Below are 21,809 nucleotides of genomic sequence, written 5' to 3'. Positions count from 1 at the left end.
ACCTTGCGAGCCCTCCAGGAGGGAGGGCAGGCTCTGAGGGTACTGAAGCAATAATCACTGGTTGTCTGCAGTTTTTATAGTAGAGGACGTGCAGGGTATAAGAAAACGTATGAGAATTAGAATCGTTTGTTTTTTAGTGACGGCTCTCTGACATTGCCACTAGCTTGCATTTGGAGAAGTGGTTTCCTTAAGTCGGCCAAGCAACACTCACTTGTATTTTTCTTATTTATGGAATTCATGCACCTAAGAACAATGACACTAAAGAAAGTACAAATTTCAAAACCCACGTTGAAGGAAACGAACATTTTCTGATAAAATATTAATTCGACATCAATTTTGCATTGTTTTGATTCCTCCCAGCATTAAAACAGCGGGAGAAACAATTTCGAAAGCTGAAGGAAAACATCTTGTGCTTCTGGGGGTCTGTTTCTAGGTCTAACTCAACTGGAAAAGGGCAAAATCAAATGTTCATCACCTTGTACTTGGCATTTATCTATTCAGTCAGCAGTTATTTATTAAATGCCTACTGCATGCTCAGCATTGCTACAGGCTCAAGAGACACCAGAGTGAAGAAAACACTTTGCTTCTAGGTGCAAGTGGACCATGTTCAACACACATAGTTCTTCCCTGCAGCTCACAGCCAGTTTCCTTCCGTAAGGACTTGCCTGGCATTGAAGGCTGGTGGGAAAACAGGGGCCACTGTATGCAATGTTGTTTGCCTACTCGTGACCACAGGAGGAGGCAGGTTTTAAATTCGTACAGATAGGTGGGAAAACTGGTGGCGGTGGGGGGGGGGTGGGGAGAAAGAGAGAACAGACTATTAAGGGCATCTTATTTATAACCTGTCTACAAAGCCACTGGAGCTAATAATCAGCAGGGGAGCAAGTGGCCCTGCTTTACTGGCAATTCAGGTTGTCAGTAAAACCTGGGCTTATACACCCCACTGAATGTCTCCCGAGAGTCCTCCCTGTGGCTGGAGTCAGTCAGTCCTCCTCTGTAATTCATCTTTTGTGTACAGTTCCATTTTACAACCTTTCACACTGTATTATAATTTGTTTACAGAACCCTCTTCCAGCAAAATAGAGTAATAAAACTTTTTGAAAATTTAATTTTCCCCTTTAAATTATGCCTCGTCCAGCCTTCAACCTGTAAATCTGAGCCTTGAGAAAAAAGAGAGAAGGTCCCTTATAAAACGAAGAGGTCACTGATCAGCTTCAAACAGAACGCTGACTTTCCTGATTTCTTTACCAAGGAAGGGTTTAGAGCAGCTGTTCTCAACCTGTGGGTCACGACCCCCTTGGGGGTTGAACAACCCTTTCACAGGGGTCGCCTAAGACCATCCTGCATATCAGATATTTACCTTACGATTCATAACAGTAGCAACATTACAGTTATGAAGTAGCAACGAAAATAATTTTATGGTTGGGTCACAACATGAGGAACTGCATTTAAAGGGCCAGAAGGTTGAGAACCACTGGTCTAGAGCAGTGCTCAGCAAACTCATTAGTCAACAGAATCAAATATCAACAGTACAACCATTGACATTTCTTTTGAGAGCCAAATTTTTTAAACTTAAACTATATAGGTAGGTACATTGTTATTAACTTAATTAGGGTACTCCTAAGGCTCAATGAAGAGCCACACTCAAGGGGCCAAAGAGCCACATGTGGCTCGTGAGCTGCAGTTTGCCGACCATGGGTCTAGAGTTAGAAGCATAGAAAGAGAAGAAATTTCTTTAAATTCTGTATTTCCCCTCCAACATCTCAAGACATGATATTGCCAACTACATTGGAGTTTCTTCCAGAATGTGGAAGGTCGCCCCTTCCCCGCTTAGGGCTGAGCCAGGAGACCTAGTGTTATGGAGGGAGGATGTGAGACAAGGAATCCATGCGGAGAAGAGGGGGAAAGGACTGATCCCTGAAGGGGCCACATCAGAGGACAACCAGAGGTGACATGTGGTTAGCAGAGCTCTGTATTCCCCACCTTAGAGCTTCTGTTTGCTGGAAGATGTCCAGAGTCTAAGTGCTCGCAAAGGGGTGCAGGTGGCTTACCGGGGCAGGATGGGGGTTTCCACGTGGCAGGAGCTACCAAGGCTGGAGACCAAATGCATTTACAGCTGGACACCTGGAGGCCCACAGCATCAACAGGAATCGGGGAGATGGGGTGGGTGGGTGGGTGGCAATTAGCAAGGAGAAGGAGACCATTGCTGGGGCAGAGAGAGCGGCAGAGGCCAGCAGAGTACCAAGTTGGCTACAAATAACATCTGCTTGGTGACTTTCTCTCCTGTGTCGTAACTTCTTGGCCCTGGGACCACAGTTACATGAATCCTGAGGGTAGGGGTACCTCTCTCCTGTGTCTTCACTGAGCTGAATACATACTTTTGTTTTAAATCACACTACTATATTGTCCTCTAATTGTTCATGTAGCTGTCTATCATTCCACACCAGGGTCCAGGTCTGATCAGTAGTTGTGTCCCCAGCACTTAGCCATAGCATTGGCATTTTTCAATCAGTGAAGCAATCTGTATGCCAAGTCTACTCACATGGCTTAAACTTGAGAGACATATCAGAAAGTACCCAGCTTTTCTCTGTACCTGGTGCAACTTAATCCTAAGCCTACCTGAAATTCAGAGTGGACCCGGGAAGACCTGAGAGTTACATAAAGCAACGAAACAGGCTGTTGCATGTGTATGGTGTAGTATGTGAATGTTATGCATGTGCTTTGCATGTGTGTGTCATGTAGAATTAGTCTCAGGGTTGGATATTTCACTGCATGTTGGCTTTCATTTGGCTAAGATGCCAAGGTCAGACAGTGTGGCCAAAGGAAAAGAATTAGGGTTAGAGGGATTTCTTTCTTCTCCTTTGTCCCTGATGGAAACTGCCCGAATGATGGGAAGACACTGAAATATCCATTGTGAGAAGGAGGGGAAGTGTTAGCAGTACAGACCCTTCAGTATGGTTTTTAGCAAGAGTACTAGGAATTGTTTCCAATGTGAGTGCATTTTAATTACCAAACTACCATGTTGGAAGAGACCTGGTTTCTTCTTACTTCACTAGTTTCATCTATTTGCATTTTCATACTACATGGCTGGAGAAAGACGAATAATCTTTGACAAGAAGTCATAAAGCTGCTATTTCTACGAAATGGTTTATATAGCACAGTTATAAAAATAGTATAGCTTTTAGAATTTAACCAAATGTCATTGCTAATCTGTCTCAAAATTATAGGCACAATCTATTTATTCTGTACAAGTTAAGAGATAGAAACCCACAAATGTGTCTTTAAAATAAAATCCTTATAAATTCAACATCATGGTGTTACCACCCCTCTTTTTACTTTCTAATAAAGAAAACAGCTGGGTTTCTTCACTTCAATGTCTCTCTGTATTATATTTTCCCTGAATAAATGTTATTGCTTTTGCCATTGTTAGCTTTAGCTTTTGACTATAATGGCAAAGTTAAAATATATTTTTTTCAAATGATGTTCAATATTATTTGCTATTAGGGAAATGCAAAATAAAACTACAATGAGCTTGGCTGGCATGGCTCAGTGGTTGAGCGTTGACCTATCAACCAGGAAGTCATGTTTTGACTCCGGTCAGGGCACATGCCCAGGTTACGGGCTCATCCCCAGTGGGGGGCATGCAGAAGGCAGCCAATCAATGATTCTCTCTCATCCATTGATGTTTCTATCTCTCTCTACCTTTTCCCTCCTCTCTGAAATCAATAAATCTATATTTAAAAAAACACAATGCACCCTACCTGCTGCTGTTTTAAAGTTTGCCCTTCCCCAAATTTGGATTAGATTTAAAAAAAAAACAACACAATGAAATATCACTACACACCTTTAGGATGGCTAAAATAAAAACACCTCCAAATGCTGGTGAGGATGAAGAGCAACAGATCTCTCCTGCATTGCTGGTGAGAATGTAAAGTGGTAAAGCAACTCCTAGAAAGTTGTTTGACAGTTTCTAAAACCAAATAGCAGCTTTCTACATAATCCAGAAGTTGCACTTTTGAACATTTATCCCAGGGAAATTAAATCTTATGTTAACGCATGAATGCTCACAGCAGCTTTATTTGTCAAAGCTCAAAGCTGGAAAGAACCCAGATGTTTAAACGGATGATGGTTAAACAAACTTGGTATATCAATACCATGGAGGAATACTACTCAGTAATAAAGAGGAACAAACTGTTGATACTTGCCAGAATTTGGATGGACTTGAGGGCATTATGCTTGGTGAAAAAGCCAATCTCCAAAGGTTAAATATTGTACGATTTTATTTTATATATTATTCCCCAGTTGACAAAATTATATAGATGGAGAGTAGATCAGTAGTTGGGCAGGTGAGAAGAATGAGAGCGATGAAACTGGTGTGACTTCATAGGGTACCACAGGGAGTTCCTTTGTGGTGATGGGACAGGGCTGTATCCTGACTGTGGCAGTCGTTATACAAACCCACACAGGCACACCTCAGGGACATTGGGGCTTCCGTTCTAGGCCACTGCAATAAAGCCAACATCACAATAAAACAAGTCACACGGATTTTTTGGTTTCTCAGTGCAAGTAGAAGTTATGTTTTATACCCCCTACTGGGGAATGAACCACAAGCCAGGCATGTGCCTCAAAATATGGGAAATCAATGCAATTTAATCAACTTCTTTTAAACATTTATTGAATACCTAGTCTGTGCTGGTTTTTCTACTAGCTACTAGAGATTCCAAGGTGGACAAGACATCATCCCTGCTGTGAAAGAACTCAGAGTTTGGTGGAGTAGATGGGGATAGTGGAACTTCATTCTTAGGTAAGACAGGTTGTGGCAGCAGCTGAAAAACAAAGTGCCGTGGAAGCACAGAAGAGAGTGTGGCCATCATGGGGTTCATCAAAGTGAGGCGGGCGCTAAGCTGTGTGTGGCGGCATCGTGGTTGTTCTCCCAGCACCCATCCACAGCCCTCTCTCTCAGATATGTGACTGGGTGGGACTGATCCAACCCCGACGCAGGAGTGAATGCTGATTGTTGAGCCCGTGATGCCCAATCAGAGATGGTACCTCTCTGCTAGAGGGCATTTGGAAATCATGGGAACACTTTTGGTTGGTACAAAGTCTAAAAAGGATGCTACTGGCATTCAGTGGCCAGGGGCTAGGAATGTTAAATGGTCACTAAAATAGAAAAGGGACCCACATCATAAAAATAATTATCCCATCCAGATTGTCAGCAGTACTCCCATTGAGAAGTATTTGTCTAAACCAATCTGAGAAATCTCATCCTTTATTAGTTCAGATTTATGCCAATTATCTCACAGTAGCAATCCCCTGTCATCAGTGTGGTCCAATCAGAATAAAGCTCTGGACTTTTCTTTGATGGTTGTAGGTAAGCATTCTTTCTGTCTCTCATTGGGCATGCAGGAAGAGCATGTGGCCCCATCTAACTCGTGTTTAGATAGCTTCCTATTCAATCTATATAATCTAAATTTATTCAGGTGGTTTGTTTGCTGGTTTGTTTCTCCATTTTTGTTATTGTTGTTTCTAAGAAAATTATTAAGATGGCAGAAATACTGTTGAGGTATCAAATCTAAGTAAAACCTAATATGTGAACAATGTTTTGTTTCATCCTAGAACTTTGGAATCCATACAAATTCAAAATGTTGCCATTAAAAGAGAAATAAGGGTGAAACAAAAATAGTTAAGCTTATTATTTAAGATATAATGAGGGATATTGGAGATGTTTTGTGAGAGCCTAAGTTAATCTTGCAATTGTGTATGTGCATGTGTGTCTGTGTACATACATGCATAAAATAAGGAGAGAGGAAGAAAGGATACAGTACCTATCTTCATGGATAACACATTTTAAGAATTTAAATCTTGTCCCTTTAGGAAAAATTCTGTCCTTTCAAGTTGCAAAATCTTCACATCAAAGAAAGTTAAAACAAAAATTATTAAGCATTTTGATTACTTAATAAGAGTCCATGAACATATTCTGCAATGTGAGTTGTGACTGAAATAGATTTATTTTATGCTTATGAATAATACTTCTCCTACTGACATAAAATTAGTTGGCAGTATTCATAGCTACAAATTATTTTCCTACATTGTCAATGATTACCATGGTGTATTAAGAAAGAAGAGGAAAAAGATGTCCAGTTACCCTTGACTTAAGAAAAATAAGACATAGAAATAGTTTAAATTAACTCTCATACAGCCTATTTCCCTCCTGTTGCAACACTTACAGAGTAATATTCAGATTCCTAAGTGACTGAACTGAAAGCAAATGACATCTGGAAATTAAGGAGGCTGCGAAGGGAAGAGAGGTCAGTACCTGGATACTGGTCAGAGTCGTGTACTGGTAGGCCTTGACCACCAGGTAATTTGCCTCCAGGTCTATGAGTCCCAGCATCATATATTTCCACCATCTTCGTCGTAAAATTGCCAGGAGGTTTTCTTCTCCTGTGTTACAAAATGGAGAAGAAATGGGTTAGGTTCCAAACACATAACCAACTATTTAGAAGGATTCTAAAATATTGTAATATTATAGTTTAACCATGCCTTCTCAAATATTTAATTAAACAAGTAAATCAGTGTGTCAAAGGCTGACATGTTTTTACTTAGCTAATAGTCTTCACCAGAGTCAGTCCTTCACATTGGTTCCTAGGCCAGAATAAGACTGGGCAAGTTTTTAGTCCACCATGCAAAACATTTTCTCAGGGACATTTGAAGAAAAAAAAATTACATTATATTAAAATAAAAGAAAAGGTGGGCTAGAAAGGCTTCATAAACACACAAAGTCCAAATCATCCGAAACTTCAGGACTGTGGTAAAATAGAAATGAAAAGAGGGTAGCCCAATGGACAAAAGGTTTGCAGCAAGTCTGTAGTTAGGCTCCGAGATGCCATCCTGAGTGCTGGTTCAGCTTTGAACATGACATGCTTTGAAATTACCCTCTGGTGGTGTGTGTGATGGGAAGAGACAGGAAGATGGAGCTCAGATGGACGAGTGCATTAAGACGATTGTCGTAATACTGTCAGCAACTGTAATCTTCACCACCTTGCCTCTTAAACAGATAGCATCAGAACAGATTTTAAATACTTTAGTTCTTCATCCTTATTTTTACATATTTCAGGCCTGAAATAAACCTTATTTCTCAAGGGACAGTCAATAGCTCTCTGGAGCCAACCTGTGAGGTCTTCCTAGAGGATGTGGAATATGCAGAAACACTAAGTGAATGGTGACTAAGTGCCTCTGGTTCAAGGCTTCTCATGAAGTTGCAGCCAAATTGTCAGCCATGAATGCAGTCTCATCTGAAGGATTGGTTAGGGACTGGGAAAGGGAGGGAGGGAGGAATGGAGGAAGGGAATGGGAGAGAGAGAGAGAGAGAGAGAGAGAGAGAGAGAGAGAGAGAGAGAACTCAAGAAGGAAACCTTGTCCCTCTTATAACCCAATATCAGAAATGACACTTTTATTGTATTTTTTATTTACTTTTCTTTCCTTTTTTTCTGTTTTATTATTTTATTTTTCAATTACAGTTTGCTTTCAACATTATTTTGTATTAGTTTCAGGTATGCAGCATGTGGACAGGTATTCATATAGGTTATAAAGTGTTCACTCAGATAATTCAAGTGCCCACCTAGCACCATAGATAGTTCTTACAATATTGTTGACTATATTCCCTGTGCTTTAACTTACATCCTCATGCCTATTTTGTGACTACCAATTACTACGTCTTAATCCCTTCACCTTTTCACCCAATCCTAAATACTCCTCCCTTCTAGAATCCATCAGTCTGTTCTCTGTGTCTATAAGTCTATTTCTATTTTGTTTGTTCATTTATTTTGTAATTTACCACATATAAGTGATGTCATGTGTTACTTATCTTTCTATGTCTGGATTATTTCACTTAGCATAATACCCTCTAGGTCCATCCATGCTGTCCCAAGTGGAAAGATTTAATTCTTTTTTTTTTTATAGCTGAGTAATATTCCGTTGTATATATGTATCACATTTTTAGGCACTCATCTATTGACAGGCACTTGGGTTGCTTCCATATCTTGGCTATTATAAGTAATGCTACAATGAACATGGAGGCATATATTCCTTCAAACTAGTGTTTTGGGTTTCTTTGGATATATACCCAGAGTGGAATTGCTGCGTCATAAGGCAGTTTTTTGAGGAAACTCCACACCGTTTTCCCCAGTGGTTGTCCCAGTCTGCATTCCCACCAATAGTGCACAAGGGTTTCCTTTTCCCCACATCCTCACTTGCCAACACTTGTTTGGTGATTTATTGATGATAACCTTCCTGACAGGTGTGAGATGGTATCTCATTGTGGTTTTAATTTGCATTTGTTTGATGATCAGTGATGTTGAATATCTTTGCATGTGTCTATTGGACACTTCTACAGTATTCTATTTTTTATTTTATTTTTTTAGAGAAAGTGAGAGGAGGGAATGAGAGAGACAGAGAGAGAAATATCTATGTGAGAGAGACATGGATTGGTTGCCTCCCACAAGCGCCCAGCGGGACTGGGGATTGAGCCTGCGGCTAAGGTACATACCTGCTCTTGACCTGAATTGAACCCATGACACTTCAGTCTGAGGACTGACACTCTAATCACTCAGAAAAATGGGCTAGGACTACAGTATTGTATGTTTTAGAAGAATCTATTGGTCCAGCTCACACTCCAGGGAGAGAATTTCATCAGGATGTGACTACTAGGAGGCAGGGATCATTAGAGGCCAGCTTACAGCTAGTGCCACACACTTTCAGCGCTATAGCTGTGCTTTAGCTGGTCAACCACATGGAGACTTGTGAAAAAGAAGCTTTTCAGCTACACAGAGAAAGTCAGAGGAGTTGTGACTAGTTGGCAACAAGGAGCAAGAGGTCTCTTCACCTTTGGTAGCTAACCCAGTTTTCTGGCCACATTTTGGATGTGAAACCTCCTATCTTTTGCTCCAAGCACACTAAAGATCTTTTTGTTTCAATTAATTGCTATCTCTTGTTCATCCTTCAAAGTTTAGCTGTTCTCTGATATTTGCCTGATACCATTCCCCAGCTAGGCCACTTTGTATAGTCCTGTTACATGATTTACAGGATTGTGACTATTTAGAAATTATCTCTTCACTAAACTGGGAGTTTTTGAATGGTAAGACTAGATTAATCTAGCTAAGGGTTTTGGAATAAATAATAATTGACTTGAAAAACATGTGAAGTACTACCTATCTGAATATGTGAAGAGCCAGTTCTAGAATGAGTCACATCTATTACTGTTCTGCACTTAAATGCATAAGGGGGATATGATCCTCAAGGTCATTTCTTTATAGCCAGCTCACTTTGGCAATGCCCTTGCACAGCATTTCTGCCTTTTTCACTTGCCTACACATTTGCTAAATCCACACACCTCTCAGGATTTATCTTGGAAATTAGTGATTTTCAACCTGGCTGAATAGTCACATCTTCTTGAGAGATTTTTTTAAAAATCCCAACACCAGCTACCAGCCCCCAGAAGTTCTGATTCACTTGGTTTTGGATGGGGACCTGGGCATTGGGCTGATGATCAACTCTAAGATGCTCAGATGGTTGACATTCCATGGCCATCCTCAGGATCACTTGAGCTAGGAATTCCAAAGTAATACGATCCCAGGGTAGTAAAGGCTCTTCGTACCAAAGTAGGAGCCCAGACATTTGACCCAAAGGATGCTTTCCTTATCTTGTCTCTGGGCTTTTCCATGTGCTAACTGCTCTGCTTGCACTATTCTTCCTCCAGTCTCCAAATGAGGAATCAACCACCACGAAGCCTTCCTCCGTTTCTCACCTTGATCATCCTAGATTGGGTTGGGTTTCCCTATAATGTGCTCCTGTAACACCCTTTGCAAACCTCACAAATAGTATTTATTTCGCTGTATTATAATGACTTGTTTTCTTGACTCTAATACTCATTAGATTACTAACAATTTAAAGAGAGTTGCATTGTCTTGGTTATCACTTTATCTTTAGGACCCAACTTTACCTAGTGAGCAGCTAATACATAATATAGAATATATACATAAATTTCATGTTTAATGATCTTAGCAATGCTAAGTAGCATTGAAATCAAAGTATTTATAATATATCTACCATAAAGATTCACGTTACAGACAATGAAATTGTTTTCTAGTTAGGATGCAGACAATATCTGACAAAATTAATTTGGTGACCATTTCACACTATACCTAGGGCATAAAAAGGTTGATGGCATATTTAACCGCAAAGCTGTAATGCTACAGTCACGGGTCATTGTCCCAGTTAATTTACACAATCAATAGAGAATTGTCAGACTCGGAGCACACCAGCCACATCTCAAAATACAGCACTGAAAATCTGGGTCATGGTGTGTTTGTTCCACCAATCAATAACATATTCAAAGCATAATTCATTACACAGATTCACAGGAATGATTAGTTGCCTTGCTGTTTTGCTGAAGAAGTTTTCAAAGCAAAACACCCTAAATAAATATTTCCATATTATTTAATTTGAAGCACCTAAAAACATATAACACACTTGATTAGCAGATTTATTCAGGATGGTGAGGTAGCTTTTTTTATTTTGGGTTGAACAAAAATGCAACCTTTAAAAGGACTGCTTAGGGATTTATCTAAATGACTCTATTAACACTGATGTACAACAGCCATTAAAATTCTTTCTAGAATAATGAAAATGCATTCTTTAAAGTCCTTGTGCCAAAGTGCTCCATAAACCTCATGAAATAGGGACATCTATAAGAATTACCGGCACAAATCAATGATTCTCTCTCATCAATGTTTCTATCTCTCTCCCTCTTCCTTTCCTCTCTGAAATCAATAAAAATATATTTAAAAACAAAAAAAAAAGAAAGAAAGAAATACCAGCACAATTGGTGGCATGTTAATGTTTTATAACTTTTAAAGAAGTAACTAGAATGAGTAATAAAATCCATGGTAGAAACTTTAGAATTATAGTTTGGCATTTAGATAAATTCTGTTAATTATTATTTTTATTATCAATATGTTCAAATATAAATGAAAAGATCAGAGAATAATGTCATAGATTAAGCTCTAACCTGATTTAATAAATGTTAACATTTTGCCATGTTTGCTTCATATATATATATTTTTTGAGACAGAAAATGTTAGATGAAATTGAAGCCCCTTATCCCATTATGCTCCTGCCAGATTCCAATCCCTTCCATCCTTCCTCAAATACCATCTTGATATTGTGTATTTTTCATTTTTATGTTTATTTTTTAACCCTTACCTGAAGATATGTTTTTTATTTTTATTGATTTGAGAGAGAGAGGAAGAGAGAGAAGTGAAAGAGAAACATCGATTGATTACCTTCTGTCTGTGCCTCAAAAGGGGATCAAATCTGCAACCCAAGTGTGTGCCTGACTGGGAATTGAACCGTCAACCTTTCGATGCACAAGACAACGCTCAAACAACTGAGCCACTCCAGCCAGGCAGTCATTTATTTCAAACAATGTATATTTTCACGTTTTATGAATATGTCACAATTTATCCAGTCTCCCACTGATAAGCATCTAAGTTCTTACCAATTTTTCTTTATCAGGTACAATGCAGCAAAGAACATCCTTGTGCATGTGTATCCCTATAATTGATATAGAGTTTTATTTTTTTTTTCATTCTCTTTTTAAAGGACTATGGATTATACAAGTAGTCACAAATGTAGCCTGTGTAATAAAAGCCTAATATGCAAAGTGTTAGGTCATCTGTTCAACCAATCAAAGCATAACATGCTAATTGATATGCTAAGGCTGCCCAACTGCTTGCTATAATGTGCACTGACCACCAGAAGGCAGACAGTTGACCGGTCGACCAGTCGTTATGATGTGCACTGACCACCAGGGGGCAGATGCTCCGACAGGTAGTTTAGCTGGCTGCTGGGGTCCAGCCGATTGGGACTGAGCAAGACGGGCCAGACACGCCCTGGAGCCCTCCCATGGCCCCTCCCAGGCTGGCAACCTCCTGCGTCCCTCCCTGGCTCTGATCATGCACTGGTGGGGTCCCTGGGCCTGGCCTGTGCCCTCTCACATTTGGCCCGATGGCGGAACGACTGGTCGCTATGAGGCACACTGACCACCAGGAGGCAGACACTCAATGCAGGAGCTGCCCCCTGGTGGTCAGTGCGCTCCCACAGTAAAACATAATTAAAATTTAAAATTTTTAAATTTGAATTAACAGTATTCCAGCACAATAACTACCCCAATAATTGAAAACAGAGGGTGAAATCACTGATCCTCTCATGTAATTTATATCTAATTTTACTAAGCATCACCAGAACGATCAAATTTGTTTTTGAAATTTTGTAATAGATACTTAAATGATACTATATGCTTTACAAACATTAACTTACCTAATTCTCATAATAACCCTATAGAGTAGATACTGCTATTAACCTTATTTACAGATGACGAGACTGAGGCCTGGAGGAGTTAATAACTTTCCCAAAAAGGTCATACAGATTAAGTCAGGATTTGAACTCATGACAGGCGAGCACTAGGCTTCATACTCAATATTGAACTATTTTGCCTCACTGTTTTGTAGTTGTGTCATTGTACTCAGGAGTCATGAATTTTTCATTAAAGAATCTTTCATGAACTGTCAGTCCAAACTCACCTGCAGGGTGCTCCCCTGCCAACTCCAAGGAGCACCCCTAACTGAAGCCAATGTGGATGGTGTCCCCTGGAGACTCCATCACCCCAGTCTTGCAGATGTGTGCACACCCCTGAATTGGCTTAGGGATGAGGATGTGCCCCATTACCATCAGTTTGGTACCAAAGATTTGATCTAAGGCCATGACGGTTTCCCCTGTGAAATGTTAAGTAAGGCTTTAAATCAATTTTATGGCTTATAAACATCTAATCTCCAGAATGACTGTTATATGCTGTACTCCTTGCTGAAGCCCAGGGCATCACAACAATGGTCACCCATTGGGTGGGGTGAGAATGGTGGTTAATAAATGAATGAAGGAAGAGGAAATGTATGTACAAAGACTGGAACATGGCCCGCATTCGCAACAGTGACTGGAAGACAGAGGGGCCTTGATTCACAGTATTCTCCTTCACCCCCGTGGTAGTGTGAGCAGAGAATAAAAATACTGCAAGACCGCACCCGAGGTGAATTCAGCTGAGGGAACAAGAGGCTGCATTGTTCTTGGGACCGCATGTTCATTAAGGGCTCTCGTGGGTGGTGTGACCCCTCATGGTGTTTTTATGCGAGAACAGAGCCCGGCACGCACTGCACAGAGAGCCTGCCGCAAGAGCAAGGCCCCCGCACAGAGGGCGAGACCCTCACTTGAAGAGACACTTCCTTGGCTCACGATTTGAAGCCATAATGCCATCTTTCTTTACCAGGACACCAAAGGGGAGTGTTTAAGTAGTAATCAGTGGGTAAGACGAAGAAAAAAGACAGGATGGAGGTTTTCATTACTTGCCTTTAAAAGCTGAAACTTAAATGTAGAACGCAACCAAGCCTCTTTAGTTAGAGAAGTGAACAAAATAAACGCACTAACAGGGACATGGAAGTGTCAACTGTCCACAAAAGGATGGCAGCCAATTGCACTTCATGATGGGAACCTGAGTGTGGATGAAATACAAAAAGGGTAAAGAATGAAGGTTAACTTCCATTTCGTATTCTTTCATTCAGGGCCCGATGGGAGACGAGGAGGAGCATACAGACAAGGCATATGCACAGCCACCAGCACACACCAGCATGCCCCGTGCGACAGACACCACCTAGGGAGCCCAGGAAAGAGAACTTTCTCAGTCGCTGATTAGGGCTTCGGCCACAGGTGCTCTGCCTCTTACTCTGGTGAGTTATGCGGAATCACGCTGCGGCCAGATACAACATTTGCCCAGTGAGGGGCAGGCTGAGGCCTCTTCCTTGAAGCCACGCCCCTGGTCCAGACCCCATCTTTGTCTGCTGGATCGCCCCACTCGATCTGGGAGTGGAGGCCATGGGAACACATTCCTCCTTCCTGAGCCTAAACCCGAACTGGCTCGGTGCCCTGAGACTCCAGTCCTGCTGGGCCTTCCCAGGCGGGGGCTCCTGAGGCGGTGCTCCCAAGGTCCCGCTGATCACACAAGCTGCATATGCTGGGCAGGCAAGACGTGAAGAGGAAACTCCACTGAAAGGTTCCAGGAAAGCAGAGGAGAGGCTTTGCCTCAGTTCCATTCTGTTCCCTTCACACCACTCTCCTTCACACCCCCACCTACCCTGCCGTACCTCCTCCAAATGTGACCTCCCTCTGGGGCCTCCCAAGTCCTCTGCCATCCTGCCCAGTCCCCCTCTTTTTGACATACTCTCAGCTCTGCCCGGCATAGTGATTCAGACAAACTACTTACTCAATGTAAGACTGCGTTATTAAGGTGTGATAGCTGCGTAACACCTTTTAAATCTGCTCGGTCATCTGCATGATTTTCAGAAATGCCTCGTAAGGGTTGGGAAAAATATATAAAAACAACTAAAAATGAATCCTAATCACATAGAGGTCTGGTAGCTATTCCTTTAAGCTGGATATTAGAGAAAAAAACTTAAGTATAGATATGATTGCATACAAGATGGGTTTCTTATCAGTAAGCTTATTTTATTTCTTTCCAACTTAGATTTTGGGGGATTGATAATTAAAATGCAACATCTTAGCTTTAATTATAGACTCAATCTATTATTTCTTTTGAAGCAAAACATCTCCACATTTCAAATAAAATATGAAAATTATAAAGTCTCAACTTCTCAATATGTATGTTTCAACATATGTTACCATTTTCAACATGAACCAAATCACTTAAATCTTAGAAACCTTTTCTTTCTGTTTATTTTTAAGCTGTCATCTATTATAAAGCTAAGATATTTTGATTTTATGTGGCACATTTATATTGTACACCTTTCTAAAATACCCAGATTTCTTGTGGTCTTAATGTGTCTTAAGAGAGAAAGCACAATTGCTAACATTTTCTTCTTCATATAAATATAGAAATTGATAGTGAGTTTGTTCAATTTTGTCATACAGGCAGTTAAAACATATAGATAGCTAAACAAATAAGAAGATGGATATCTAAAAATCCGTATTAGAAAACTGCATACTAATTATTAAATGTTGTTGACCAATACCTGCTTGCGTGGGCTCCTCTACCTCTTAATGAAAATAGAGCATAAGGTATAAACAAGTGCCTTAAACAAATCCCACCCCAAATTTTAAAACTAGGCATATAGTTCAGTGCATCCATTTTATATTCTTGGAAAGGCTACTTTATAAAAGAATAAACCTGCTAAAATGACTGAACACTGTCACTATCCATAACTGAAAGGAGAACCTGAAAATCTTAAAAATGTTACCTTGTTGTGAGATGAAACACAAACTAACACTCTGCCCCCTATTTCGACTTGTAGTAGACATATTTATTTATACTAGCCTCTAAAAACTAAGATTTAACCCATCGAAACTGAGCACATCTTCCTCCCCCAAACTCTCGTCCAGTTTGTGCAACCACCCCACGGGGACCACTTTGCCTTTGTTGTATCTTTTACAATGATCTGTATGTGCAGGTCCTTGCTCTGGAAAGTCTCACCAGAGTTCCCTTTTACTGATTTGGGTAGTAGTCTGCCAGTCTGGGTCTTTGCCTCGGGGCTGCTGGTCTGCCCAACTCTAGGAGCTGATCTTCCCAGAGAAGACAAGAATGGTGCCCTGGGGGGGCTGTGCATGTGACAGCCATCCCTTCCCTTTGGCAGGATAACATGGGAGGGCACTGGAGCCACTGGCTCTAACCCAGGCTCTTCCATGCCCTGGGTGTATGATGCTGCTGTCAACTTAGTCCCCATAAAACTCAATTTTCTTCATCTACACATTGATACGACTCGGTGGACCTGCCTCCCAGAGTGCTCATGGGATTAACTATTTATAAAGTGCTTGGCATGGTGCCTGGCAAGAAGCCCTTGTTCGTAGCTCTCCTGATTTGTATCACAGTTGGTCTTTTCTCATGCCAAACTTCCTATGTAATGCAGCTATGTAGGAAAGAATTTAACCTTGCCCAAAAAGAGGTCTGGGATTTGTCCTCGGTGAAAACCCTGACTTCAGGTAGGGGGCTGGCCACCCCAGGAAGACCGTCAGTGTGATTTAGAGACATGCCCCGAGGCTGGAGACTGCGACCAGCCAAGTGGGCAATCAGCCATGTGTACGTAATGGAGCCCCAATAATAACCCCAAACACAGAATATCGAGTGCGCTTCTCTGGTTGGCAATATTTTGTCCGCATTGTCCCATATTATGCTGGGGGTGACACATCCTGGCTCCACAGGTGGAGGACAGTGGAAGCTATGGGCTTGGGCTTCTCCTGGCTTCTGCTCTATGTGCTTCTCCCCTGGGTTACTTCTAATCTGCATCCTTTCCCTGTAATAACTGTAACCATGAGTATAGATGTTTTCAGGGAGTTCTGTGAGTACTAGCAAATTATTGAACTTTAGGGTGGTTTTAGGGGGCCCAACCCCAAACTTGCAATCTCAGGTGGCCTTGTGTGGGCTCTAAACTTTCCTCATGTAGCCTAAACCCTTTCAATTGGTTTGTCCCTAAACCTTTGCAGTAGTTTCCCTCAAATACAACTAAATGTGTCCCTCTTTTTTGTTTGTTTGTTTGTTCGTTAATCCTCCCCCAAGGATATTTTTCCATTGACTTTTAGAGAGAGTGGAGGGTGAGGGAGAGACAGAGAGAGAGAGAAACATCGATGTGAGACAGGCACATCAATTGGTTGCCTCCCGCACATGTCCCGACCAGGGACCAGGGCCGGGGATCGAGCCTGCAATGGAGGTATGTGTCCTTGGCCCAAATGGAACCTAAGACCCTTCAGTCCGCAGGCAGGCGCTCTACCCACTGTGACAAACCAGCTAGGCTGTATGTGTCCCTCTGTTGCTCAACAATTTGAGTGCATACACATTGGGCATATCTCAGAATAGCCAGGCCCCAGTATTCTCCAGGACTGAATTCAGTTTACTCTCTTTCTAGGTGATTTTAAGCAATGTATGCAATTATTTGCTCTCTTGAAAGAGTGTAAAAACTTCGTGCTTTATACCTAAACTTTTATCATTATAAACATATCACAATGGGAAAAACTGTTCACTCACTCAAAATGTTTAATGATAGGGTGGCTGCGTGGGTGGGGGTGGGGGGCGATACTTTGATTTGAAATTATTCAAAGCAATCATAATGAAACTCCGTACTAATAGAAATCTCTCTATTATCCTGGTGTGAGCCTGCTGAGAGGAAAATGTATTTGTCCTTTTTAATGACAAGACTATTTTCTTTTGCTTCATCCCATTTTGTGAAAAGTGACCCTACATGACTTTTGGAGGTTTCCTTTAATTGGCTCTGATGCCTCCTGACATTAGCAGATGAATCTGTCAGTTTTGTAAATTTTGTTGTGAACAAAGAGCTGTGTAGCAGCTAATGACACACACTGGAAGGGGGAGAAGCCAAGGCGGGCTCGCCTCCTGGCGCCTGCCACTTGCTGAGCATATTCAAAGGACAGCAGGACAGGAGGTGCCAGCCTGAAGCCTCGAGGGCTGACCTTGAGCTCAGACGTGAGAGCATCTGTCATGTGGACACACAGGTTAGACCCAATGTGGGAAATTAACAAGAGGAGTGTCAATGGGTCAGAAGCCCTGGTAGAGCTGAAAGCTGGCCGGCCTCCTCTCTCCGTCCACCCTCCCATCTCTCATCCCAAATGCCAAGCACAGATCTACCAAGGCCACTTCTATTACCTGCAATTCATTTTTTACTGAAAACCATTTGTCAAGCCCTGGGCCAGAGGCATCATATATTCATATTCTCATTTACTTGCCACCCTACACTCTAGGTCAAAAGCATAGAGGCAGTTAAAGTACTGCCTGCCTCTGACACTTAACTAGCTGTGTCACCTTGGAAAAGTTTACTCATTTATAAAACAGGGCAAACACGACTTACTTGAAAATATTTCTAGATGATTAATCAAGAAAATGTATGTAAAGTGTCTGGCTTCTAGTAAATGCGAGCTTTGTTATTAAAAGCCCTACGGGGAAAATATGTTTTAGATCATAAATTTAGACTTAGAGGAAGTTAAGTAATTTGTCTAAGGTCTGTCCTGACTTCTCTTTTTAAATATATTTTTATCGATTTCAGAGAGGAAGGGAGAGGGAGAGCGATAGAAACAGCAATGATAAGAGAGAATCATTGATTGGCTGCCTCCTGCATGCCCCACACTGGGGATCGAGCCCACAACCCAGGCATGTGCCCTGACAGAGAATCGAACCGTGACCCCCCTGGTTCATAGGTCGACACTCAACCACTGAGCCACCACGGCCGGTTGTCCTGACTTTTTATTGCAAAGTACTCACTACTGTAAGGATGAGACATTTTGTTTACATTTTATAAAATAAATCAGAAATATTTTTATTTATTTATATAAACTTTCTGAAGTGTAGCAGAAATAAGGCAGCATTTTCTGAGCAATGCAGTAATAGTATAAAATATTTATAGAACATATGTCCATTTGTGTATATTTCCATTTGAAAATATTAAAGAATATAGTTATGGGATTAAGAAGTTTCCACTATATTAACTTGTGTCAATGAACACCATAGTGCCCAGATTATCATCTTAAAGTACCAGTTGTCACAAAAGGAAACAAGGGTCTTTGGAGAAATAGTTGATTGCAGATCTTGGTCAGGAAATGTAACACAAGTCAAATCTGGAACATCTTGTAATACATAGAGCAAGCAAGCAATACAAAACTACTAGGGTATGTCAGCAGGACTCAAGGCCAACTGAAGTCTTTAATATGAAGATAACAACTGAAATGGATTACAGTACACAAGATATGTTCATATACATGAGTTCATAATGAATCTAAAAGCAACAATAAACACCACCAAATTATAAAACAAAACAGAATGAATTTGTCACCATAGGAAGATGTTAGTAAACTAACTCATTATTTTGAAAATTTGGAAATAAGGGAATAGAATAAAGTTTTTTCCCCCTGAGATTCTTATATTAACCTTACTACTAGGTCACTACATAGTAGATGGGGGGAGATTTGTCTTTATGGTAACATTCTAGCTAATAAATGAAGAAATGAGAGAATTAGAATTTCATCATTTTGTACTCCCTAATAAATTAATGGATATAGGCCTTGAAAGTCAAGTTATTAGCATTACAAAGAAGATAACCAAGAATTGTTTTATATTCTTCTCAATGGAAGAAAGGAAAAAACAAACAAACAAAAACAACAAAATACTGCCTACACCAAAAAAAAAAAAAAAAAAAAGGAACCTAAATCTGATCAAGCCTCTGGACTCACCTACCAACTTCAGAAATATAGATAATCATGTTAAAATACGTGCACTATAAATATTCAATCAGCAAAATCCAGATTGTGGGATATACATAGTCTGGCTACTCAGTTTGGACTGTCGAGTGGCAGCAACAACACCACTGAGAGTTTGTTAGAAATACAGAATTGTAGGTCCGCCCCAGACCTCCTGACTCAGTGTCGGCACGTGATCAAATGCTAGGGATTTGTATGTATTACGGTTTGAGAGGCGGTGATTGCACAGGTCACATGATAGCTTCTTTAACAAATAAACTGCAATAAATATAAAAGAAGAAAATCTATAGATTAAAAGAACTTAAGAAAAAAAATATCAACCACTTGCAATGTGCAGACCTTATTTGCATCCTACTTAAACAAACTATAAAAAAATCTATGAGACAATAGGAAATTTGGACTTCATTAGGATATTTGGAATTATTGTTGATTTTAAATATAATCATGATATCAATCATTTTAAGCTCTTATCTTTCAGAAATACATAATAATATAGTTATAGACAAATTGATAAAATGTCTGAGGTTTGATTTAAAATACTATAGGAATGAGAAAGTGGTGAGAATAAGGATAAAATAAGCCTGACTACGATTTAAAACTTGTTGAAGTTGATATATTGGCACATGGGCGTTCATTAGACTCTTCTGTCTACTGCTGTATGTATTTGAAATTTTTCATAAGAAAGAAAGAGGAGTTCCACTGTGAAGAGAAAGTTCAGATAATGGAAGAGCACTGGCCAGAAGATATGACTATCCACAGTGTCTCTGTGACCATAGATCTCATAGCATTTACCAGTGCAGCCACACTACGCCTTACAGTGTCCTGGAGTTGTAGGCGGTATTATCCTCTGTAGCAGCTAGAGAATGTAGAAGCTTGAGTTCTATTACTTCCATATCCTCATTTGCAGTCTCAGAGGCCAGGAAGCATACTTGGCACCTCTTCCAGCAGGGGTTTGACCAGCTCTTAACAGCTGAGTCTGTCTCTTGTTCATTTCTCCGCCTCGGTGCTTATGGAAGCGCCTCACCCTTGTGGTAATGGCCAAGATGCTCCCTGCCTTTGTTGCTTCATTTACGGACAGAGCCTGTGTATGTTTGGACCACAAAAGCCCTGATAGGGAATCTTTTGTTGGTATAGTACAGCCTCTGTACCTACTCCTGAAGCGCTGAGAAGCTGCTGGTGATGGAGAAATCACTCCTCTCAAGGGTTGGGAGCACCGTGTTCAGTTAGGTAAATACTGTTAAGGTGGAATGGCTGGCTGCAGTAACACCTAACACAATTAGAAGGATGGGCCCCCGCCGGTTTGGCTCAGTGGATAGAGTGTCAGCCTGCAGACTGAAGGGTCCCAGGTTTGATTCCGGTCAAGGGCACATACCTCAGTTGCAGGCTCCATCCCTAGTAGGGGTGGTGCAGGAGATTCCTCTCTCATTAATGTTTCTATCTTTCTCTCCCTCTCCCTTCCTCTATCTCAATAAAAAAATCAATAAAAATGTATTAATAAAAAAAGAAGAGGAAAGGGATGACTTGAACAGTGACTGCCAAAAAACAGAGAAGAAAAGATGGTGGGTAATAAGCTAACATCTGTCCCAAGGGAAGCCTCCTTTGTGGCACGGCAAGCATTCGGAGACACAGATATGGCACCGTTGTCATAGCCCACAGAGCAGGGAGGTTCCAGAGCATGTTACTAACCTTCACCACAGACATAGGCCTAGAACAAGGCATTCAACTGTGCTAGAATATTTGGGAGGGAAGAAAACAAAATGAAACAAAACAGGTGAGTGCTGCACTTGTGTGTAAAATTACATAAATAAATGTTTCTCTCTTGATGAAATCATATGTTTCCCCATTTCCCCCGAGCACATTAGAATCACTTGAGGAGCTTTGAAAACGGCTGACTGCTGGGTTCTCAGACATTCTCCCACAGCAGGTCTAGGTCGGGTGGGAGAAGGGCTCTGGAATCTGTGCTGAAAATAGCCTCGCAGAGACTGCGATGCTGTTTGTCCTAATTCTATTCCATTTTGGAAATATTGATTTGAACTAATAAATAAATTGGCCGATGCCTCCCTGAGGCATTCATGCTCCAGGGCTCGCTGCTGCTTAGCTGGTGACTAGAGCCAACTGCCAGGGCTGCCCTTGGTACAGGAATAAAGTTAACATCTGTTCCAAGTCTATTGGAGCCCAAGGGAGCGGCCAGGCTAGTTATCGACAAACGCATTATCAGAAGACAAGCCCCAAATCTTTCCGTCTCAGCGAGGTTGCCCCACTTTGACCCACATCGACTTTTCTTCTGAATTCTTTCAGTTCTGAGGTATTGTTCTATTGATTCAGGAACCTAATCATATCCTTGCTTATATTTTTAACATGTTGCAAGTGTATATTTCTTCTTACTAAAATGGTAGTAAACTTAAGGAAAAACAAAGTCTGCTTTATAATCC

The 21,809-nt window shown here is 40.9% G+C and overlaps 1 protein-coding gene across 1 annotated transcript in view; it reads right to left on the bottom strand.

Annotated features, from left to right (window-relative positions):
- Nucleotides 1-21,809, bottom strand: part of SLC35F1 (solute carrier family 35 member F1) — a 293,217-nt gene that overhangs the window by 45,320 nt on the left and 226,088 nt on the right. Inside the window, exon 3 of the mRNA XM_059700161.1 lies at nt 6,317-6,444. Within this exon, the coding sequence (XP_059556144.1) occupies nt 6,317-6,444 (128 nt within the window). The remainder of the gene's footprint in view (nt 1-6,316; nt 6,445-21,809) is intronic.

This window comes from Myotis daubentonii, chromosome 6, assembly GCF_963259705.1.
Source record: "Myotis daubentonii chromosome 6, mMyoDau2.1, whole genome shotgun sequence".
Lineage (NCBI taxonomy): Eukaryota > Metazoa > Chordata > Mammalia > Chiroptera > Vespertilionidae > Myotis > Myotis daubentonii.
The sequence above is the reverse complement of the archived record's forward strand: the minus strand, read 5'-3'. Positions and strand labels throughout refer to the sequence as shown.